This window comes from Portunus trituberculatus, chromosome 46, assembly GCF_017591435.1.
Source record: "Portunus trituberculatus isolate SZX2019 chromosome 46, ASM1759143v1, whole genome shotgun sequence".
Classification (NCBI taxonomy): Eukaryota; Metazoa; Arthropoda; class Malacostraca; order Decapoda; family Portunidae; genus Portunus; species Portunus trituberculatus.
This window is the reverse complement of record NC_059300.1, coordinates 14,199,960-14,224,959: the sequence shown is the minus strand read 5'-3', so window position 1 is coordinate 14,224,959 and position 25,000 is coordinate 14,199,960. Positions and strand designations below refer to the sequence as shown.

Sequence of the window (25,000 nt, the reverse complement as noted above, 5' to 3'; positions counted from 1 at the left end):
ACCTGTATTAAATCTCCTCTTTCTCTTCTTTGTTCCAAGGTGAGCAAATTCATTTCTTTTAATCTTTCCTCATAGGTCATTTCTGCCAATTCCAGAACCATTTTTGTTGCCATTCTCTGCAATCTCTCCAACTTCCTTATATGCTTCTTTTTATAAGGGGACCAAATCACCCCGGCATATTCCAATCTTGGTCTAATTACAGTACTAATTAATTTCTTCATCATATCTTTATCCATATAATGAAAAGCTAAACCAATATTTCTAATCAAATTATGTATTTCTCCAAACATCTTGTCAATATGAGCCCCAAACTGCCCATCATCTTGTATTATCACTCCCAAATCCTTTTCCTTTTCCACCTTTTTCAACACTACTCCTTCACCCATCTTATATAACCCTCTTGGCCGTCTTCCACTCTTCCCTATCTCCATTACATGACTTTTGCTCAGATTAAATTTCATCTCCCACCTTTTGCTCCACCCCCAAATCCTATCTAGATCTGCCTGTAAGATTTCACAATCTTCTTCACTCTTCACACAGCTACACAATTTCGCTTCATCTGCAAACAAATTAATATAACTGTTTACTCCCTCTGGCATATCATTAATATAGACAGGGAAAAGTATTGGTGCCAGCACTGAACCTTGTGGGACTACACTCTCCACCACCAACCAGTCTGACTTTGCATCCCTTATTACCGTTCTCATCTCTCTCCATCTCAAATAGTTTTCCATCCATTTTAACAATTTTCCCTTCAGTCCTGCATAAATCTGTAATTTCCATTGTAGTCTCATGTGAGGTACCTTGTCAAAAGCCTTTTTCAGATCCAAATATACACAGTCCATCCATCCCTCTCTCTCTTGTATTTTGTCAACCACTCTCAAATAAAAGCTCAGTAGATTCGTTACACATGATCTCCCTTTCCTAAAACCAAATTGATGATCCGATAATAACTTATGATCCTCCAAGAACTGTATCCAATATTTCTTTATCGCTCTCTCACAAATCTTACCGACCACACTTGTTAAAGACACAGGTCTATAGTTAAGAGGCTCTTCCTTACTGCCTCCCTTATAAATGGGCACCACTTCAGCTCTTTTCCACTCCACCGTTTCTAATGAGCACCTTATAATATCATATAATGGATCTATCAATTCTTCTCTACATTCCTTCAATAATTTACCTGAAACTTCATGTGGCCCCATCGCTTTATCATCTTTAAGTTCCTCCAACATTTTATATACAGTAAAACCTCGCTTGACGAACGTCTCTAGTGACGAACAATTCGGGAGACGACCAAAAAATTTGTCAATATATTGACCCAGGGGACGAACGATATTTCGGGGGACGAATGCTGTTAAACGGCTCGCCGGCTATCACACAACAACAAAACAAAACATAAGCACAAAAGAAAATAGAAACAGGAACATACAAAAAATATTGCATAACATTATCTCCGTGCCACCACAATTTTCTCCTGTTTTTCCTGGGCATGGTGATGTTACCGGCGCGCTCTACTGTAGCTTCCTCGGCGTTATCCTCGCTGCTCTGGTGGCTCTCAGCGTTGCTGTCATCATCATCCTGGCCATGTCCAGGTACTGCAGATTGTGGCACATCCATCGCAGCTGTTTCCTCGCTCGCCTGGCAAGGAACACCGCCCTACTGCCCGCTCCTCTCACACTGAGCATCACCTCTGAGGATCAAAGGAACTTCCTGGCCACATGCCTTTAACTTCCCTTCTTGGAAGTCCAAACTTGCTCCCACACGCGTGACGAAGTCAATCCCCAGCAGGCAAGGGTCTTCCAAGGCAGAGACGAAGACTGGCAAACTTTCCACGTTTCCCATGCCAATGTTCACTATAACGGGGCCCCACATAGCAGCACTGACTTGTGACGCTACACAGCTGTTGTGTAGCTCTGGCACGCTTGCACATCAAAGTCCTCTCTCATGACTGTCTTCTCGGATCTTGTCTGTCTTCCTCCCCATCCTCCTCTCCTTCATTCCATCATGCCATCAACGTCAAGTCTCTCAAGTAAATAACCTTTTCTTTTTTATTCATTTTATCATCATTTTGATAGCATTTAGGTAAGTAAAACAATTTAGGCTTTCTATAATTATTTCGTCCATGTCATGCATACATTAAAGGTCTATTTTGAATGGGTTTTATGGACAAAAGCATGATTTTTTTTTTTATCTGGAACGTATTAATGGTATTTCAATACATTCTTATGGGAAAAATTGATTCAGGGGACGAACAAATCGGGTGACGAACAGGATTTAGGAACGAATTATGGTCGTGAGCTGAGGTTTTACTGTAACTCCTTTTTAGGTATCTTAATGTCATCCATGTGCACATTTCCTTCCACATTTTGAGGCTTTACAAACATTGTTTCTTTAGTAAATAAAGTGTATGTGTGTGTGTGTGTGTGTGTGTGTGTGTGTGTGTGTGTGTGTGTATTAGTTTTAAATTTTCAGTTTTTTTTGCTTATTTACTGGTGTTATGAAATGTGTATTAGTGTGTCTGTAAGCCATCCCTGCCTCATCAGGACACACGCACAGCATTTCTTCACTTGAGCAATCTGGAGGAGGGACACTACCAGTTCATCCTTCAAGTCACTGACAGCCTCCATCAATCCTCAAACACTTCTGTGTCCGTGTATGTCCAACAGCCCAACCTGGCTGCCCCTAAAGGTGTGTACTTACCTGGTAGTATTTGCCAGGGATAGGCACAATAGAAGTCCAGATTTGATACTGTCAATACCATCGAAGAGATTGTAGTATTGATGCCATTGAGTGATCTTGATACTGGCCAGAAATGATTCCAGTGACTGTTTTCTCAAGTACAGGCAACCCCCGCTTAATGAAGGGGTTACGTTACTAAAAAGAACCTTCGTTAAGCGAATTTTCATTAAGCAAACCAATTATAACAAGTTTAACTCCTGACTTGAACTTCCATTGAAAGTAAACAAAGTGATAGTGCATCATAGTACAGTAAGTAAAAGGTTTAAGGAAAGTAAAAATTATGAAGTTAAACATTTAAGCAGTTTAATTTAAGACTAAGTCATTATAATGTACACTAATGTATGTATGCAAGTAACTTTATAATGTTGATGATCTTAGATTTATGAAGAGAGGGAGAATGGAGCGGGAAATACGCTAGCTGGCAACCTGTGGAATGTAAACAAAGGGCGCATCATTGTACTGCATACAAAACTTATGTACCACATTTCCACAAGGCTTTCCATTTTATCCATTGCAGAGTCATGAGTTCAGGTGGTTCTTTTAGCTTGCAAGGAAGATATGATCTCACCAGCCTTCTTAATAGAGTCTGCTGACTTGAAAATGGTAGACAGTAGATGGAGTCAAGCCATGGTGGGAAGCAACAATGCTATTAGTTTTCTCGCCTCTCTCGTGTCTGTGAATAATATCCAGCTTCACTTCAAGAGTAAGAGACTTCCTAGTCTTCTTAGCAACGCTAGGTGACATTGCAGGGCATTTTGGTGGCATGTAGAGTGAGGGCAAACGAGCTGCTGCTGACGCTGTTATTGTTTTGAACTAGGGGAGTGAGTGGTGCGCGTTTTGGCCATGAGAGGCGCTGGTGTATTCAAAAGCCTGTCGGCTTGCGTGATATGGCGGGTCTTTCAAACTTGGAAAAAATTACCTAGATAAAATTTCGTTAAAGCGAGTTTGGTGTTCATTAAACGAGCAGATGGTAGTAAAAGGAAACCTTCATTGTAGCGAAATTTCGTTGTGTGAATCTTTGTTAAGCGGGGGTTACCTGTATGTGAGTTTTATTCCTCAACTACAGATATTCTATGATCATTGGCAGACAACAGCGTATAGAGTTACATTTTGATTAGCCAGTATCTTGTGACATTATGATATTGATGCCAGTAGATGCGTCAACTAGTGGCAGCATACCTGGAGCTGGCATGTAACTTAAATTTTGGCTCACAAGTCAAAGCAGAAAAGTGAGTATGTGATAGCCTCATATCTTAGATTACTTGTAGGTCAGATATTTGTAACTCAAGGTTCCACTGTATTTATATAACTTTGAGTTGGATAGTAAGAATAGCTTATACAAAGAAATGAAGTTGACTGAAAGGAACAGTAAAATACATCATCATTATCATCATCATCATCATTTTCATTTAATGTCTGCATTTTCCCTTTTAATGTGGGGTTGGACAGGCAATGAATGCTTTCCACAACTGGTGATCTTGTGCCATATGTTCTTCTATTCACCACAAATTCATATCCTGTCACACACTCCCTCCACCTTTTCTTTGGCCATCTTACCAGCTGTCGGCCTCCAACCCTCACCTCTTCCACCTCGTTCAACACCCTTCCTGCCACCCTTCTCATGTGTCCAAACCATCTCAGTCTTCTTTTCCTCAACTCAACAGAAAGGTCTTTAACTCCACACATCTCCGCTACCTCACTACTGGACCTCGCATCTTGCTGCGTCACTCCTGCCATGTAGCTCAGCATCCTGTGGTCACAGCTATATAGAATATCTGTCAATCTGTTTGTCAGTTCCCATGTTTCTGCTCTGTACAGAAGAGCAGATCTGACACCGGCTTTGTATATCCTTCCTGTGATCCTCAGTTTTATACTGTGATATACCAATTTCTCACCATCTTTTCCATGCAGCTGCTAATCTCGCCCTTACTGCTTTCTCTGCTCTTGCTTCACAGTCTAACATATCTCCTATGTAGCAGAACTGTTGTACCCCCTCCAGCACACCTCCATTCACCTCCAACTCTATATCCTCATCGTCACCTCTGCCACCACCAATCACCTTCCTCCTTCCGCACACATCTTGGACATACAAAGTTCTGCATCCCTCTGAGATTCCTCAGACCTGAGCATCATTGGTGACACCATTTGTTACACACAGTACACAACACTGAGTTTGCTCCCACTCCTCTACTGCATGGCTATCTTCCTGACTGAATTCTTTCTCTAGCTTCATTTCCGGTCATCAATAGTTTTGTCTTATCCATGTTTATTTTCAATCCCCTCTGCTCCATTCCCTCCTTCCACATACTAAACATGTCAGTCACTTCTTCCCTTGATTCTGCTGTCAATACCAAATCATCGGCATAGAATAGCTCTCACGGGCAATCTCCTCTTGCCAGTTTAGTAGCCTACTCCATTACTGTGATACAGATTACTGTGATAAACAGTAAAGTACAAAAGAATGAAAAATCTCTTATCATAAATGCATTTCTCTAATAAGAAAAAGCATGTCATCTTTTCTGTGGGAATTAGTTCAATACATATGTAGATTGATGATATATATGTCTGATGATAATTATCTGACAAGGACTTGTGCCACCACAGCCAATGCTGGCCCAGATGTGCAAATAGTATTACCCAACACCACTGTGCTGCTAGATGGAACAGGCAGCACTGACACCTCTCTCAGCACACACTGGCTCTGGATACAAGTCAGGTGAGTCAGTTGTGGGAGATTGTTTGTAAGAAAATTCTTTTTAAGGATATCATCCTTCAATTCTCTAGATATTTACTAATTTGTTTGATATCCTGATATGTGTATAATGAAGTATTGTTCCCTTCTAGCAAGGAATGTTGCCTTGGTATGTAGGTACACAAAACTATTTTATATGTCTCTTTACATATTTTGTTTTATGTTTCACAATTTATTTTAGAGAAAGCCAACTACATATGAGAAAATAGGAAGAATAATTCTTTGCTTATTATTCTCAACATGAGTTTCATAATTATTAAAAATACTTTCTGTGTTACTTTTTCCTTTACCGCTTCCCTTCTTTCTTTGTATCCTTGCATTTATTAATAAGTAATGACTATATTGTCATTTCAGTGGTCCGAGTGTAGCTCATTTGGCCAATCCAGACCAGCCACAAACTTTTGCTTTAGGACTCACTAAAGGAGAGTATCAGTTCCAGCTAACAGTGTGGACTGGTGATGAACCTAGCAAGAACACCAGTGACTCGGTAGCTGTGACTGTGAGGCAGGGTGAGTTGTGGGATAGGAGTAATGCCTTACATTACCCATTGTTGTCAAATAAGCAGCCATTAAATTTCTAGTTTGGATGTATTCCAGGGTATTATTGTTAAAGAAATTAGAAAGCCCTATGCAGGAAGGGGAAGCTTGCATTTAGTGAGGTTTGAAGAATAATTAGCATGAAAATAGTCATAGAAGAAGGCAAAAGATTTACTTGGAGCAAAGAAATAAAGGTTGAAGATAGTCAGAGAAGAGTTGACACTACTTTAATAGTCATAGAGGATATAAATGTATTTATTGTTGTTGGTTAGGTGAATGTTAAATTTTTATTAAGAGAGCTTTAGAGACTACAGAGGGAGTGATTTGTGATGAGCAGTGAGATTGTTGAAGAGGAAGGGAATACATGGACCATATGTTTGTTGTGACACAGGTTTGTGGAAATATAAGGATCTTTATTGGGCTTTTATGGATTCCAGGAAACCATATGATGAATAGATAAAGATGTACATATTGTGAATTACTTTGTGAATATATGCTAGGGTGAAGGAAGCAGAAAAGATTTTGTGAAAAGTATGAACAGACTAATTGAGAGCAGGCCACTTTGAATAGATATAAAAAGAATATTGTATGAAAAGACAGTAATGTGTACAACACTGTATGGTGCTGAGACTTGGAATATAGGTGTAGCAGAGAAGAAGAGACTGATTGTAATAGACATGAGATGTCTAAGGAGTATATGTGGAGTAACTCAGATGGACAGTGTCAAAAATGAGGAAGTGTTGTGAGACATTTGGCAGAGTGGACTAAGAAATGGGTTGGATATGTTGAAGAATGGAGGATGATTGGCTGGTGAAGAAGATAATAAGATTGTGTGCGGGGTTTGAGCTTGCAAAGGTAGACCAAGTGATTGATTGAGAGATTGTGCGAAGGAGACCTTGAAGGAAAGAGGACTAACACTGGAACATGTGGAATTGTTGTGCATGACAGAAGCAAATGGAAAGCAGTTATGATTGTGGGAAGAATAATGTTGCTTTGTGACATAAACTGATATGGGCATTTGGATGTAGTAGGGGAGAATATCTATTATGATGGAATTCTCTTCTAGACAAAGCTGTGTGGCTTATCCCTCTAGAGCAACATTTCTCAATCTTTTTACCCTTGCGTAGCCCCTAAAATAAATTACATGTCTTAAGGAACCCCTGCATAAAAACAAAATCATATACCATATATTTCTCATTTTATTTTCATCGTATTTCACGTGACAAATATCATAATAGAAATTTTTCAATAACTGGTTTAAGGAAAAATAATACATCCTTGTCAATTTTTTCAGTAATGTTAAATAAAATTCATACTGTTCGTTTACAATACTTCATCAGGAATTTTCTCTCACACACGCAAAAAAAAAAAAAAATTAAACTCAAACATAAAAAAATAGACATAAGTAACCAATATCATATACCTATAATATATGATGATGTCTGTGTTATAATATAACAATAACCAATAATATATTGCGCATGTTTAGTTATATTATATATATGAAATTACATAAAAAGTAAAAAATGCATTAGCTTATCTCATTTGATCTTGCGGAATCCTTAGGGATCTTTTGCAGAACCTTAGGGTTCCGGGGAATGCTGGTTGAGAAACCCTGTTCTAGAGCATAGGTTCTCAATATTTTTCTCATTTAGAACCCCCCGAGTTATAAGACCATCTACCCGAACTCCCAAGAATCTGACATTGAACAGAATGTTAATTTAATAAATGACACTAACTCATATGCAATGGAACTGCAAAGGATATTAGATCAGCAAGCTAAGTATCCCTGGAAATCCTGTTGTGAACCCCTGGGGATTTAAAACTCCAGGTTGAGAACCCCTGCTCTATAGTCTAGAGTGAGGGTGGGAGTGCTTTATCTTCTGTCAAGGGCCAAGGGGCTGAGACAGTTGTGTGAATATGAAAGTTGTGTGCCTTGTCTTATCTATCACCTTTTTGGGGAGATACATTCTTTGTGTGTGTATGGTGTGTATGATTTCTAGTAGAGCATGTTAGAATGGGAAGTAAAATGGTATTCTATCTTTCTTACCAGATCATAATGTACCACCAACAGCAAATGCTGGTGGAGACTTCAGTGTGACATTGCCTGTTAGTGCAGTGGTGGTGGATGGATCTAAGTCCACTGATGATGTTGCTGTCACTAAGTGGTTGTGGCAGCGTGATGCCACCTCCTTGGCTGCTGGACAGATCATCAACAGCTCTGATCATTCACCAGTCCTTATGGTGAGTGTTGGCATTGATGTAATCTCCAGAGATGGTTGTCATGATCATAATCACATAATTATCTCCTATTTTTTACAAGGATCACCTTTAAGCACCTTGTATTATTAAATGTGAAACACTTTTTCTTAACAAACCATGAACTGCTCTCCTATCACACTCTAAGAAGAAAGATTACCAAGGGCATTATCCCTGCATATCATGAAATATTTAATTGTCCTTAGAAAATTTGTCTCTTGGGTTTAGGCCCAAACTATGGAAAATTTATATTTAACTCTAGTTTTCAGCTTTTATATTTCCTCATTAAACATGCAACAGATAAGAATATCATTTATTACCACCACATTTCCCTTTTTGCCAAACTTGTATGTTACTGTTTGTATGTGATATTCACTGACCTTTGGAGTGCAGTTCACAGGGGTGGTGGCTGGGCGTTATGTGTGGCGCCTCACAGTCTGGGATGACCAGGGAGCCTCGTCCTCTGACACTGTCTCCATCATTATAAATGAAGGTAAAGTGTAGTCTTTGTTACCAAATATTTGTTTGCCAGAGTAGGAGGAGCAATAGAGGGACTGACCAAGTGCCATCACTTGAGCAATTGTTTGTGTTTGAATTGGAAGACAAAATTTGTTCACCAACCTCTTTGAATTGAAAGATGTTCAAATCATGAGGTATGACTGTACTTGTAAAAAACTACAGGATGAAAATTTCCTTTTCCATTTTTTTCTACCTATCCATCTAATAATAGTCTATCTGAGGAGAAAATACCATTTCGATGAAGCTGGATAGAATGAAAGTGGCTCACAAAGTGTTTGATGGCCAGGACCCCACCATTTGGATGAAGTGACTGTGGTGGTGGGAGCTGACCTAGGTACTCTCAGCATCCTCCAGCTCTCTACCCTACTTCAGAAGATGGAGCTGTTTTTGCACAGTGCTGATAGGGTGGTTACCATTCACCTGATCTCCCTCACTGGACTACCACACTCAGGTGAGTCAGTGTAATCCTTCATAGCCCTGGCTTATCTGTACAATTTTTTGATGAAAAAGAGTAGAAAACTATGGAAAAGTTAAAAGAAAACATATTCTTTCCTTGATCATATTGTCTCTATATATTTTTTGTTCCATTATAAATTATTTTTTTTTTACTGCCAGCATGGAACTGTATTAAAGGTGTGACTAGCTTTATACTGATGTAAATATGACAGTAAAATTTTTCAGGAAATTATGAATTATACTTTAATTTACCAAATTAACTGAATTATTTTTCTGTGTATCCCACATCTAACTCATTGTACTTGTAAAGGCAGTATTTCATAATTTTTTTTGTAAGACTCTTGGATGTTCCCTTTGCCTCACTCTAAGTCATGTATTACAATACTCAGGGACTCAAACCTGACTCCTTTCAAAATATTCTTTGAATTTTTGTGAAAAAGAAAAAAAATATATGGAATGAGGTTAATGTTGTGAAGAGACTGAACTGAGTAAGTATTGAGAGGTGGCTTATACCACATTTTCACACTGTAAAGCTTGGTAATGATGTTTGAACATATTCATGAGCTGATTCAGGTCTGACTCAAGAACAAGTGCTGGTGACAGCATTATGATGATACCAGATAGAGGCGTAGTTGTGCTGTTATCACACATATTTTTTTAAATATTTTTCATAGTTCCATCAAACAATTTTTTCCTAAGTAAAGTATGTTGTTTGTACAACATGTTATTGTTTTAACACAGACTATTCATCTAACAATATTGTTACATTGTATACAAGGCCAGTAGCATTTGTACAAGACTGGAAATTAATCTTTATGATCTCACTCTTTTAGGAGGTTGTTGAATAACAAAATAAGATAATTACACTCAAACCTTACTGTTAACATGGAAAAGAAATACAAAAAAACAATAGCTTGTTTGTAATGACTGTTGGTGTTTCCAGGTGAGGTGAGTGTGACCTTTGTAGCACAGAGTGGCAAGGATGTAGTGCCTGGGGTGGAGGTGGTGGCAACATTACGTCATCAAGTGTTACTGGATTCTTCAGAATTACTGGACCTGCCTCTTCTTTCTGTAGACACTGTGGTCTGTCAAAACAACTGTTCAGGTACTTGTCAGTATGTTTGTGACAAAACTAGAACTGAGTCAGAAGAAAATAAATGGGGAAAGAGAAGCGAATAAAGGAAAGGACAAATAGTGGAGGTAGCTTTAATGGAAAGGAATAAGAAAAACATTGATATAGAAAATGTTAAAAATATCAGAGAAGACAGAATGCGATGTTTGAGTCTCCGAACTGTTGTTCGAAAACATCTATTTTGAGTGAAGCAGCTCCAGTGCGGGTTTAGCTGTACTAACTGAGTGCACAATGTACTATCTGTGTAGTACTACGCCTCGCTGAAACATCTCATTAAAAATGAGGCCCCACGCACATAAGAAAACACTATCCTCAAAATAGAATCAGCACAAAAGAGCAGTAACCCCTACCTACAAAAACAATAGCGCAGTTACCCCTACCAAAAGGAACCAAACCCCCCATACCTGACCTCCCTACGTCCCGTTTTCTATCTCTGGGAGGTCACTCTCCTGATAAGAAGACGCCGTTCCATGTGAAGCGCGAGAACAGAGACTGGCGAAGGATGACCGGGGGAGGGAGCGAAGCGGAAGAAGAGGGACCCGATCACCCGCACTGGAGCTGCTTCACTCAAAATAGATGTTTTCGAACAACAGTTCGGAGACTCAAACATCGCATTTTGAGGTACAATCAGCTCCAGTGCGGGTTTAGCTGCATCACAAGTGGAGGAAGGATCCGCCGCCAGACTATACTGAAAGGGAAGGGTACTGTAAACCTCTAACCTGGCAGAAAAAGGACGGTCCTAGAGAGCAGCATACCTGGACCGGTGTGTGGAGGACGGTCCGGTAGAGCTGAGGCAACCTTTGGGAGGGGTGAGGTCTGGTCCCGTCGGGTGAACGCAGACTTCCCCTGAAGCTACCATCCCCCCCCCAAAGTCCGACCCGTCGGGTCGGAGAGGGTGGTCCGGGAGGAGTAAGAGGGGCTCTGGAAGCGGCAAAGACTCCTTCTACCGGAGGGTAGGGAAAGGGTCCCGCGTCGTTGCCGTGTAAGATGGGGGTGAGGTCCGGACCCGTTGGGTGGCTGACGACCTCCCCTGACGCTGCCATTCCCCCCCCCCCAACTCCGACCCGTCAGGTCGAAGAGGAGGGTCCGGGAGGCGGAGGAGGCCCTGCCATGGAGGTGCAAGGGACCTCCTCCAGCGTGTGATCCAGATAGTGGGCTATGAAGGAGCGGTCCGAAGCCCACTGTCCATGCTCCCGTACCTGGTCCAAGGAGAAGTGGCGAAGGAAAGCCATGGTGGCCAACATGGCCCTCACTTCGTGCTCCTTTGGTGCCTGTCCTGGATCCGCCTCCTCTATCACCCTGTAGAGGACCTTTGAGATGTGGATCCTGGAAAGGGGCTTGTGGGTGTCAGGCCAGATGAACAGACGGGTATGTTGGGAACCGGAAGTCGACCCAACATACTGTCGCAAGGACTCCACAGGGCAGAGGGGGTGGTGGTGAAGTCCCTCCATCCACGCCTGGAGCATCATGGGGCCCAAGGAGTGTCCTTCCCTCTCATTCTTGGCCAAGAACTTGGGAGAAGGTGCAAGGGAGACCCGTCGCCCATCCCTGGAGAAGACCAGCCAGGAGGGGTGCCGGATAAGGGCGTGAAGTTGGGAAGCCCTTAAGCCAGAAGCCATGGCCACCAAAAACAGTGCCTTCCGCAAGCTCTGTTGAGGGGTAGGATTAGTAAAGGAGGGCCCGAAGGAGGGTCAGGACTTTGGACAGAGACCAGAAGATCCTTGGTCTCTTCACAGGAGGCCGCTGGTGGAAGTAACCCTTTTTCAGTAAATCCAGGACCCGTCCTCTGATGGTGATGTTAAACCCCAAAGACAAGGGGTCCGCCAGAGCAGCTGCATAGGTGGAGACGGTTGGGGCAGCTCTGCGTCTGACATAGAACATAAAGGACAAGAAGTCATAAACCAGAGGTAAGGAAATATATGAAAAAGGGCGATTGCGGAGAAAAAGCTGGAAAGCCTTCCATGCCGACTCGTACTGGCGGAGGGTGGAATTCCTGGACCCCTTGATGACATCAGAGGAGACCGCAGGCGAGAGGAAGGTTGTCAAGCACGCCTGCAGAAACTCAACGCGTGAAAGCTGGAGGATATTCCAGACTGACGGACGCCATGGCCCCGTACCGCCAGTCTGTTGAGAGGTAGAGGGGAAGGACACCAGAGCAGTAGACGTTGGCACCAGGGCTGGGCCTTCCAGAGAGGCGATGAGAAGAACTCGGCCCCTGAACGTCTCCAGCTTGCGCACCACCACTGTCATCACCGTCGTCGCTGGGGGAGGAAAAAGATAAACGAACCCCCATGTGTTCCAATCCATGAGAAAGGAGTCCGGCCCTCCCGTGGCCGTGACCACGCTCCTGGTGATGTACTGTGGGAGCTGATGGTTCTCCGATGATGCAAACAGGTCCACCTCGGGCAGACCGAACAACTCCACTAGATCCGTGAAAACGTCTGGGTCGAGCGACCATTCCACTGAGGAAGTATCGCTGCGGGACAACGCGTCTGCCCAGACATTGTCCCTGCCCGGCACGTGCACGGCTGACAGCGTAAGATGGCGCGACGCTGCCAGGTTGAAGAGGGCCTCGGATGTCCTGAGGAGGGAGATTGACCGGGAGGAACCCATCTTCACACACTGGACTGCCACTACGTTGTCCATGTAGAAGCAGACGTGGAGTTGTCGGAGGTCCACCTGTTGCTGAAGGAAAAGCAGAGGCACCGTCAACTCCCTCACGTTGACGTGCCTCTGCGCGTCGGCCTGCTCCCAGCGTCCCCGGCCCTGTCGACCGTCGGACGCCTGGAAGCCCCAACCGCTGTCCGAAGCGTCTGTGTAGACTTGGAGCTGCGGCGCTGACAGCCTCCAAGGAACCGCAGTCTCCAGAAGGCCCGGAGACAACCACTGACGCAGCAGCCGGTGAAGGTGTGGTGGAACCGGGCTCAGACGGTGCGGAGCCGTCCGTGGAAACACCCTGTTGCCTTCCCACCAGAGCCTCCTGCACCACAGAGGCCCCAGTGGTGTCACCTGGGCTGCAAAAGTCAAGGAGCCCATGAGCCTCGTCCACATGCGGTGGGTGAAGGTGGTGGACCAGGAGGCCCTCCTGACCCGCTGCAGGACCTTCCTCCGATTGTCCTCGGACAGGCAGATGGTAGAGGTCCGAGTATCCCACCACATGCCGAGCCACTGCAGAACTTGAGTGGGCTCGAGACGAGACTTGGGGAAATTGAAGTGGAACCCGAGGGATTCGCTGATGGAGACGGTCCGGGTGGTTGCATCTTGGGCTTCCTCCTCGACGACCCTGGACGAGCCAATCGTCCAGATACATTATGGTTCTGATGTTTACGTCCGCCAGCATTGATGCCAGAGTCTTCGTGATCTTGGTGAAGACCCGTGGCGCGATGTTCAACCCGAAGGGCAGGACTGTAAAACGCAGGACGCGGGAGCGGTCCTGCACTGCCAGGTAGGACCGGAAACGCGGACCTATCGGCACATGCCAATAAGCATTGGCGAGGTCCAGGGAGGTTAGCCAAGAGTGCGGAAGAAGAGACTCCCTGACCTGCTTGAGCGTTACCATCCTGAAGTGATGACACTCGATGTGGGCGTTGAGAGCCGAAAGGTCGACGACCAGCCGGGGGTCCTGCCTGTCCCGCCGAGGTACCAAGAAGGGACGTGACAGGAAGACAGGGCCAAAAAACTCCTCCAGAACTCCATGGAGGAGCATCTCCTGCAATATCGCCGAAAGCTGAGGTGAAGTTGAAGTGAAGGGAGGAGGCATCCGTAGACGCGGGGCACGGCCTTCAGCCCACTCCCAGGAGAGGCCCCGATGAACCACCCTGCCCGCCCACGTGCCGACCGGCCACTTGTTGGCCGCGTTGGACAGGCGACCCAGCACTGGGGAGTCACTGCCGCGACCCCCGGGGTGCAGCGGAGGTAGTCCGAAAGGGCTGGCCCGAAGCTCTGCGGGTAGAGAGACCGCCGTCCCGACCCAGCGGAGCTCTCCTGTCCCTTGAAGAGGACTGGGCCTGGCGAGAAGCTGACGGGTAGGGGAGGAATCTGTTGGAGGTCCTCTGGAAGCGCGACGGGCCTTGATATCGAGGAGGGGCAGCTCGAGATGAAGAAGCGTGCGCTCTTGCAGAACCTGAACGGCCTGGTGGAGCTCCCCGGAAAACCACTGCAACCTGAGGGGACCGTGCGAGAGCATCCGCGACCGACTGCATAGACCCAAAGGAAGCTCCCAGCGGATCTCCCATGAGAAGGGCCGACTGCGCTGGAGATGGCAGAGGAGCCACAGCTTGCCTCCAGCAGGCTAAGTGGGCTGAGAGAGCTTGAGTGAATGAAGAAGCCATTGCTGGAGCCCCTTGCCAGAGGGCGAAGCGCAGTAGAGGCAGGAGGTTAGCGCACAGGAGTGAAGAGGACACCCATGTGTTCAGATCCTGCCTCTGTGACAGAACTGTCAAAATCTTCTCCGCCGTCAGCAAGGCCTGAAAAGAGGAAAAGGCATCCAAAGCAAAAGCCTTGTCCTTTTCGACCTGCCTCACCGTCTCCGACGAAGGGGTGGCCAGGGGCGGAGGAAAGGAGGGTGGAGAACGTGCCGACAGCCAGACTCCCACCCGGGAATCCAGAGAGTCCCCAACCGGAAGTAGAGGAGTCTTGGGCTTTGCAGACGGTCTGGAAACAGGAGCACTTTGGGTCCGTGCCACCGACTGATCCCACCAGTCCCTGGCCACCTTAAGGAACTGGTCTGCCTGGCCCGCCATCCATGACACGCCCATCGAGCGTCGCGTCGATTCCTTACCCTCGGAGGAAAGGGAAGGAGGAGACAGGCCCGCAAACAAAGAGAGGACCGAAAGGGAGCGCGAGAGCTCGTCCACGGTCGGTAACGGCAAGGTAGGAGAAGGGTGGGTCGCTTGAGAGAGAGGACGGAAATGCCAGGAAGGAAGAGGAGAGTGGCACGATGTCCCCCAGCACACCTCCTGGCCAAGCACTGGAACCGCCTCTCCCTGGGAGGCTTCATCTCGACAGAGTAAGATGACTGACCCGGCGACCTGAGACACCTGCCAATCTCGAGGCACAGGAGCCCACGACTCTGGCAGAACCTCGAGCTCCAACTCCTCCTCCGAAGGGGGGCCATCCGAAACAGGGGACGAATCCACCTCGTATGGCTGAGATGCCGGACTAGAGAGGGGAAGTGGTGTAGCAGGGTGAGGGTCCGCCACTAGGGGAGGAGCCGAGGACTGGGCGCACGGCAGAGGAGCAGCAGAGGAGAGATGGGCCAAAATCCCCGAGAGGAGCTCATGAATGTTAGGAGGCAGAGGCTTTGAGGGGGCCGGGGGAGCAGAAGGCGGCGGCACCACTGGAGACGGATCCCCGGGCACGGGATCGTGAAGTACCGAAGATGGCCCGGTACCGGCTCCTCCACAACCGAAGAAGGGGGGGATGAGAGGCCAGCAGAGGACGGGGTGGACGGGACCGCCGTCCGAGAGCCCCAGCCCATGAAAGCCAGGCGGAAAGCTTCGTCCTTCCAGACCGCATGCTTCCCTTCCTCTTGGCGAACGCTGCACCGCCTCCCACGATCGGCGCAGCGAAGTGTACTGGAGGCAAAGCTTATCTACCTTGCCCACAGATTGGAGGAATTTCACATTTTCCCGGCACTTCTCACACTTGTCAGTGTCAAACAAGAAGTCCTTTGAAACACAAGGACGATGGGGCACACACAAGTCATGGCCATCGCATGAAAACTCATATGCGCACCCTTTGCCATCAGAGGAAAACTGGCACTTGGAAGTAGGCATGATGAACTGAAAAGAAATCACGCTCCTAACACGGGCGCAGAACCGCCATAAAAATGGCATCAAAACACTGCACACGCACAGGGAGCCGAACAGCAAAGGCCATGAGCACACCGAACGAAAAAGGCCACTAACGCACTCGAGAACCTTCGAGAACACCTGCCGGCTCCCCCACCATATGGTCACTATAAACACACATAATAAAAGCACCACACTGCACTAAAACACGCGAAAAGGGCACAGCACAGAATAATCTGTCCATAAATCTAAGATTCTTGCCAAAAAGCAAGAGGAAAACAGAAAAGAAACGCCCAGGAAAAACACCGGCTCTAAGAGCCAGCGATACGGGCGCAAGCGAGTGTAGGTCCGGCTACCACGAGCGCTGAAACATGGAATGGCATCTTCTTATCAGGAGAGTGACCTCCCAGAGATAGAAAACGGGACGTAGGGAGGTCAGGTATGGGGGTTTGGTTCCTTTTGGTAGGGGTAACTGTGCTATTGTGTTTGTAGGTAGAGGTTACTGCGCTTTTGTGCTGATTCTATTTTGAGGATAGTGTTTTCCTATGTGCGTGGGGCCTCATTTTTAATGAGATGTTTCAGCGATACCCTGAGGCGTAGTACTACACAGATAGTACATTGTGCACTCAGTTAGTACAGCTAAACCCGCACTGGAGCTGATTGTACCTCAAAATGAACAATACACTGAGATAAGTGGAGTGTAATAGTGTGACCAGTGATGGCTCTTGTATAGACACTACAGAACTACAATACTACCTATTTTCAATTTAATAACATACTAGTACAGTGTAATCATTCTTTTCTCCTTTTTAATCTTTGTATTTGTACATTGTATTTGATACTATTATCAATAAACCTAAGGCGTTTTCAGTAGCGGCGCGGCGGGGGGGCAAACGGAGTCAAACGGAGGCAAGTTTTCGCAAACGTGAGCAAACGCCTTTCCAAAGCATTTGCTCTTGTTTGGCAAACGCTTTTTAGCCAATCAGTGTGGAGCAACCCCATCAACCTTGTGGAATGAGATCAAGAAAGAGTTACATTTCAAATAAAACTGAATAGTAAGACGTATGTTAGGCCATAGAAGTGGGTACTGTAGATGTAGATTTACGTTTACATATTGTGCGGCATACTGGAGAGAACCGATGTAAAAAATACGGCGTGAAATAAATTAAGGACCTGGTGGTAGCTGGTGACATGTCGCATCTATCCGTCCTTGTTGTGGGTGTTGTCTGATTCCATGCTTCTAGTCGTGACTTCGATACAATAGTGGAGTTACTTTTCTATTATTAGGTGAAAAAAATGCTAATATTGTTGCAAATCCTTATATCATAAAGTAATGAATGATGGTAAAATACATTATCTGCTAAGTATTGACGTAATTCAATTATATAGGCATCAGAAAACCGCAGTCATACATCTACAATGGAACACCTTCAAAACAAGCCCACGTAGATCAAACCACTTCCAGGACTAAAGACCTGTTGTTTTTTATGAGTATTGCGCTGCTCGGCCCTCGGTATATACAAATGATGAAACACTGGTGACCTATAATACTTCCCATCAAGGAATAAATCTCCAAACTCTTCCACCATGCTGCTGTGTTTACGTCTTGACCACAGTACTGGCTCAGGCAACTGACGTGTACGATAACTTCTCCCAGGGATTGAGATCACAGTGACATGGTCATCTGGCACCACCGACGGTGTCCTCAGCACCGTCCTGTTCAGCGTGAACTCAAACATGCTTGGCCTTGTGGTGATGCTACTGAAAATGCCTCTAGTGCAGGGAAGCCACACACTGCCTGACTCCTGATATCTAAAAATTTATGATTTGGGCAGACCAAACTTGTATTGTTGAATGCCTCAAAAACTCAATTCCTCAATCTATTAACTTGACACAACCTTCCAAATGACCATCGCCTCTTCATTGATAATCAACTGTCCTCTTCTACACTGAACATTTCCAGTTCATCCTATACTTATAATCTAAACTGGAAACTTCACATCTCTTCTTTATCCAAACAGCTTCTATGAAGTTAGGTGTCTCCATCAGTTTTCTCATCCTCCCAACTGCTGACTCTGTGCAGTGGCTTATCGACCCATGTGTGAAGTATCCTTCACATGTAAGGGGGCTTCCACTCATACAGATTTTTTTTTTTTTTTTTTTTTTTTTTTTGAGAGAATAGAATCCAAAACTTTTCTCCTTGTCAACTCCTCTACTGTTTGACTGACTGTCTTCATCCTCTTTCTCACTGCTGCAATGTTTCATCTCTTGCTATCTTGTAGTACTATTTTCATGCCAACTTCCATTTTTATCTTTCTATAACTGTATGCCTCCCCTCCTTCTACTGCCTTTTTGCACAAGACTTTCTTGTTTTTCTCATCCCTATTATGTCCACCTCTCTAATGCAAGAGTTGACTTCTCAATCATTCATCCCTTTCTCTGATCAACTCTGGAACTCCCTATTTGATTCTGTTTTTCATACCTATTTATGACCTGAATTCATATAAGAGCAAGGTTCCAAGACATCTAATTCTTTTGGCTAACTCTCTTGACCTTGTTTTGGGACTGCCATCTCGGTGGGCTTTTTTTTTTTTTTTTTTTTTTTTTTTTTTTTTTTTTTGTCCTTGGCTAGTTTTCCCTTATATATATATATATATATATATATATATATATATATATATATATATATATATATATATATATATATATATATACAGTAAGGTCTCGGTTTACGTCAGAGTTACGTTCCTGAAACATGACGTAAGTCGATTTTGTAAGTAACTCGAGTTTCCGTACATTTCAAAGCATATTATCGAGTTTTCAACCAATCATTGTTTATGGTCATTCAGGTAAGTTAAAGGTTATATTGTTATATTATTTACAACTATATAGGAATATGAAACACAAGTTTGTTTTTGCTGTTGATTAGGGCCACGATCACGAAGGACTGCAGGTTGCTGAGAGGGGTGGCCCTGAGGCCGCCAGGAGGGTGGGCAGGTCGAATGTTGTGACGCCCAGGCCGGACAGCTGGGAGCGTAGTGCAATGCGGTGGGAGTAGAAGCGTGGGCAGCGGGGCAGGAAATGCAATAGGAAAGGGCAATAGGGATCAGCAGATGGTGCAAGTGAGCTGCGAGTGTCGTGTGGCCCAGGCGAAGGCTCCGGAGTTGTTATTGTTGTGATGGGTGCGCGAACCCTCAAGGTCGTCAACCTCCCCGTTGTCATGGCAACGGGCTTCCCATTTTCTTCTTCACTCCCTCACACACAGCTGCTGCCTCCCTTCTCATGTCTTTAATTACGTCCTCTTTTTCTTGTAGTGTAATGGTTTTCCTTTTCTTAGCATCACTGCTGTCACTAAGGAGTTTTCTCTTTGGTGCCATTGAGCAAGATACTAAGAACTTGAGTCAGTAAACGCAGAAGTAGGATAACACTCTTGCCAGGGGCGATGGTGTGGTGGAACTGAGGCAGGGTGTTATTATATTCAAGCGTGAGGCGGGCGGTGTGACGGGTAACCCCCAACAATAACAATAAAGCCCGCGGTTTACGATTTATAAATTTTCAATTTTTTTAATCTTATGCCTTATAGTGGACTGACATAACTACGAGTGTGACGTAACTCGAGACCGACGTAACCCGGGGCTTTACTGTATATATATATATATATATATATATATATATATATATATATATATATATATATATATATATATATATATATATGTATATACTGTATACATATTATGTAAGTGCCAAACTCGAGGATCACGAAACTTAGATTGCGCAAAACTCATGAACGGGTTGTTTATGCATCTTATTTCTGTACTGTGTCTGTGTTTAATTTTACTTAATAGTAAAATAGTGTTGTATTTCTATTTCTAACTGAAAAAGAGTTTAGGCTTGCAACAGCTGATGTCGAAATTACATATTTATTTAATTTGTATCTTATCCATTGGTCTCTATCCTAAAGGTCATGGTGAATGTGTGGAGGCAAGCCGGGAGTGCCACTGCCACACCTGGTGGATGGAGTCCTTTTTCCGGCGCCACCTAGGAGATGGCATGCAGAATTGTGGTGCGTAGTGTCAGTGGGCCAGTATTGGTTAGAACATTGGCATAGGAGAGAGGGGTGGGCTGTTGTGTTTCATTAAAGGACACTGCTCAGATAAATATGTAAAGTTCAGTTGTCATGAGTAGGAGGACTGTGTAAGGTATGATAAATATTTCTGAATTACTCTGTGTAGGCTGACCAATTGTGCTAATAAAGTTTTTTTTTTACTTTCTTGCTTCAGTAAATAAGGTGTGCTTCCATTAACTCATGGTCTTTTGATATAAGACTTTCATCAGGTCATATATTACTATATGCTTCTGTTGTTGCACTATTATTCCATTGCTAAAAAAGATATTCTTTTGTGTACGAGTATGGTCCTACAAGAATAGATGAACAGCTCAGTCCTTCCCAGGTATATATGTATTTACCATGGTATAAATAGAGCTTATTTACTTTTCACTCTGGTTTATAAAATATGAAAACCTTGTGTATATATATATATATATATATATATATATATATATATATATATATATATATATATATATATATATATATATATATATATATATATATATATATATATATATATATATATATATATATATATATATATATATATATATATATATACAGTAAGGTCCCGAGTTACGGCAGAGTTACGTTCCTGAAACATGATGTAAGTCGATTTTGTACGTAACTTGAGTTTTTGTACTTTCAAAGCATATTATTCAGGTAAGTAAAAGGTTATATTGTTATATTGGTATATTATTTACAACTATGTAGGAATATATTGATTAGGGCCACGAACGCGAAAGACTGCAGGTTGCCAGAGGGATGGACGCTTGAGGCCGCCAGGAGGGTGGGCAGGTCGAATGTTGTGACGCCCAGGGTGGACAGCTGGGAGCGTAGTGCAGTGCGGTGGGAGTAGAAACGTGGGCAGTGGAGTAGGAAATGCAATAGGAAAGGGCAATAGGGATCAACAGACAGGCGCAGACAGTGCAAGTGAGCTGCAAGTGTACTGTGGCCCAGGCGAAGGCTCCGGAGTTGTTATTGTTGTGATAGGTGCGCGAGCCCTCAAGGTCGTCAACCTCTCCGTTGTCATGGTAACGGGCTTCCCATTTTCTTCTTCACTCCCTTACACACAGCTGCTGCCTCCCTTCTCATGTCTTTTAATTATGTCCACTTTTTCTTGTAGCGTAATGGTTTTCCTTTTCTTAGCATCATTGCTATCACTCAGGAGTTTTCTTTTTGGTGCCATTGAGCAAGATACTAAGATAGTCAGCAAACGCAGATGTAGGAACACTCTTGCCAGGGGCGACGGTGTGGTGGAAATGAGGTACGTAGAGTGTTATTGTATTCAAGCATGAGGTGGGCGGTGTGGCGGATAACCACTAGTGACGCCTGGCGGCCAACAATAACAATAAACCCCGTGCTTTACGATTTATGAATTTTTCAATTTTTTAAATCTTAAATTGCCTTATAGTGGACTGACGTAAGTGCGAGTTTGACATAACTCGAGACCGACGTAACCCGGGACCTTACTGTATTAATATATATATATATATGTGTTACTTTTTTGGGGGGTATATATATATGTGTGCCTAAGAATGTTTAGATAGTATTTGATTTATATCAAGTTCTTTTCAGTCAGTTATAACACAAGCATAAGGCACTTAGAAATTTCAAGACAGCATGTGTTTTGAATAAGCAGATGTGTTTTTCTTGTAAAGGTTAGGTCCAACATTTTCTTCCTCAGATTGGAGTGTGATATATGTGTTTGTGATCATCTGCATGGTGGTGTTGGTGTTGGGCCTGGTAGTATGGGGAATGGCAGTGTTGGTTGGCCGCAAGCTGGTAGGCAACAGTCGGACGCGACGTAAACCTCTCCGCTACTCTCTGCTAAATGCACATGATGAAAGCTTGAAGCGTAAGTACAAGTTTGCTTCTCTTTTTAAATGCATTCACATAGCATGGTATCTGCTTGTCTGTAAAGATGTGTAGTTATTGAAAATTACCCTATTTTTACCAATTAAATTGGACAAGTATAAGAATTTTAAAGAGGGTATGTTTTAAGACTTCAAAGTGTTTCAAGGATATACCAATTATTGTTAAGAAAGCATTTGTTTCATAACCATTTTTTACCTTCAGAGACTCAGAAACTGTGAAAGAGTGAATGCATGTTTTATTACAATCCACTCTTGAGTGAGATAGATAATTGAATTCAAATAATGGAGTATGCAGTAACGTATATAATCTTCATGAGCATGTACAAGAAAGAATGAGATAAAAAGGAGTATAGATTTTGCCATTTCTAGGCAGTACAATGTTTGAAGACATTTAGAACAAGAAATATGTTGCAGAGTGGTTAATGATTAAAGAAAGATGTAGCAAATAGCTTTGAAAAGGTTAGTGATGAGAACAAAAACCATTCTTTTGGACAAATGTCAGTAATTTCCTTGCAAGAAGAAAGAATGGGAATCCTAGAGATGATGTGAATACAGCAGCATACTACTAAAAGACTATATGATGATTTATATCAGAACCATAAGCACTTGGTAGTAGAAAGCACAAATAAAAATGTTCAAGAGTTAGGTCATTCTCTCTCTCTCTCTCTCTCTCTCTCTCTCTCTCTCTCTCTCTCTCTCTCTCTCTCTCTCTCTCTCTCTCTCTCTCTCTCTCTCTCTCTCTCTCTCTCTCTCTCTCTCTCTCTCTCAGCCAAAAAAAAGGATAAATGTCCTGAAACCTCCCTCTTAAGTGGAGACAGAAGCAGGTAGGGAGTTACATATTTTACCAGAGAAAGGTATGAATTAATTGAGATTATTGGTTAATTCTTGCATTAAAGAGTTGGATTGAATAGGGTGAGAGGAAGAAGAAAGCCTTGTATAGTGAGGCTGCAGGAGGAGGAGAGGCATTCAGTTAGCAAGTTCAGTAAAGCAGTTGGCATAAAAATAATGATAAGGGATAGCAAGAGATGCAACATTCTGACGGTGAGAAAGAGGCTGGAAACAGTCAAGAAGAGGAGAGGAGTTAATAAGAAGAAAAGCTTTTGATTCCACCCTATCTAATAAAACTATGTGAGTATAACCCCCTTCCCCCATATATGCAAAAAGTACTTCATATGTGGGTGAATAAAGCATTGTACTGAGTTAGCAGTTGAGGGATGAGAAAAACTGGCAGATACATCTCAGAGCACTTAACTTTGGCAAGAGATGAGTTGTGAAGTTTCCAGTTTTGATTATAAGTAAGGGACAGACCAAGGATATTCAGTTAAGAAATAAAGGAAAGTATAGTGTTATTGAAAAGGAGGGGGATAGTTGGCTGGAAGGTTGATTTGAGTTGATAGATGGAGAAATTACATTTTTTAGGCATTGGACACTACTCCTTTTTCTGTGTTCTATTTAGAAATTTTAGAGAGATCAGAAGTTGCGTTCTGTGGTGTTCCTGCTTGATCTGTTGACTTCCTGAAAGGTTGGTTGTCTATGAAAGGACGTGAGAAAGTGTACAATGGTATCATCAGCGTAAGAGTGGATATAGACAAGAAGTTGGTTTAGATCATTGGTGAATATTAGAAAGAGAGTGGGTAATAGGACAGAACCTTGAGGAACAGTGGCCGTCTACTACAGCTACAATAGAATGGCCAGAGAGGAAACTTGAGATAAAGTTGCAGAGAGAAGAATAGAAACTGTAGGAGGTTAGTTTTAAGATTAAAACTTTCTGCCAGACTCTATCAAAAACTTTTGCTATGTCTAATACAACAGCAAAAGTTTCACCAAAATCTGTAAAAGAGTATGGCCAAGATTCAGTAAGGAAAGCCAGAAAATTACCAGTAGAGCAGCCTTGACAGAAGCTATATTGGTGATCAGATAGAAGATTGTGAAGTGATAGATGTTTAAGAATGTTCCTATTGAGGATAGATTAAAAAACTTGACAAGTAAGAGATTAAAGCAATAGGGTGGTAGTTAGAGGGATTAGAATGGTCAGCCTTTTTTAGGAACAGGCTGAATGTAGGCAAACTTTCAGCAAGAAGGAAAAGTAGATATTGACACAGTTGAAAGAGTTTGATTAAGCAAGGTGTAAACAAGGAGTCACAGTTTTCAAAAACAATAGGAGGGGTCCCATCAGGTCCATAAGTTTTCCAAGGGTTAGGCCAGTGAGGGCTTGGAAAACATCATTACAAAGAATTTTAATTGAAGGCATGAAATAGTCCAAGAGAGGAGGAGAGGGAGAGATAAGCCCAGAATTACCCAAGGTTGAGTTTTTAGCAAAGGTTTGAGAGAAGAGTTCAGTTTTAAAAGATAGATGTGATGGCTGTGGTGCCATCAGGATGAGAGATGAAGAAGTAAAGAGATGTTTTTGTCCAGATGCCAGAAGTCTTGAGGGCAGTTGGATTTTTTAAGATTTTGACCTTTTATATTAATGAAGGAGTGTTTGTCAAGTTGAAAAACAGACTTAGCATGATTCTGAGCAGAAATATAAAGTACATGAGGTTCAGATGATGGAAGGCTTAAGTACCTTTTGTGGACAATTTCTCTATCATGTGCAGATGGGTCTCTGACATGGAAACAGTAATCATTCCAGAGAAAATCAGCATACTGCCTCCTCAGGTCTCCCCAACTGGTTGTGGTGAAATGCCAGAGACATCTTTGCTTTTGGGGGATCCTGAGGATCTGAAACAGTTTTCCTATAGGAAAATGTAAATGATTTTAATCTGTTCTAAGACCTCAGATTCTTACTGATGTAATTATAAATTGATCTAAGATCGATATC

At 43.4% G+C, this 25,000-nt stretch overlaps 1 protein-coding gene across 1 annotated transcript in view; it reads left to right on the top strand.

Annotated features, from left to right (window-relative positions):
* LOC123519719 (dyslexia-associated protein KIAA0319-like protein) overlaps positions 1-25,000 on the top strand; it is a 50,826-nt gene that overhangs the window by 18,570 nt on the left and 7,256 nt on the right. The window contains exons 8-16 of the mRNA XM_045281224.1: positions 2,547-2,691; positions 5,347-5,458; positions 5,849-6,003; positions 8,084-8,274; positions 8,683-8,782; positions 9,095-9,259; positions 10,208-10,369; positions 20,153-20,254; positions 21,990-22,160. Of these exons, the coding sequence (XP_045137159.1) occupies positions 2,547-2,691; positions 5,347-5,458; positions 5,849-6,003; positions 8,084-8,274; positions 8,683-8,782; positions 9,095-9,259; positions 10,208-10,369; positions 20,153-20,254; positions 21,990-22,160 (1,303 nt within the window). The remainder of the gene's footprint in view (positions 1-2,546; positions 2,692-5,346; positions 5,459-5,848; positions 6,004-8,083; positions 8,275-8,682; positions 8,783-9,094; positions 9,260-10,207; positions 10,370-20,152; positions 20,255-21,989; positions 22,161-25,000) is intronic.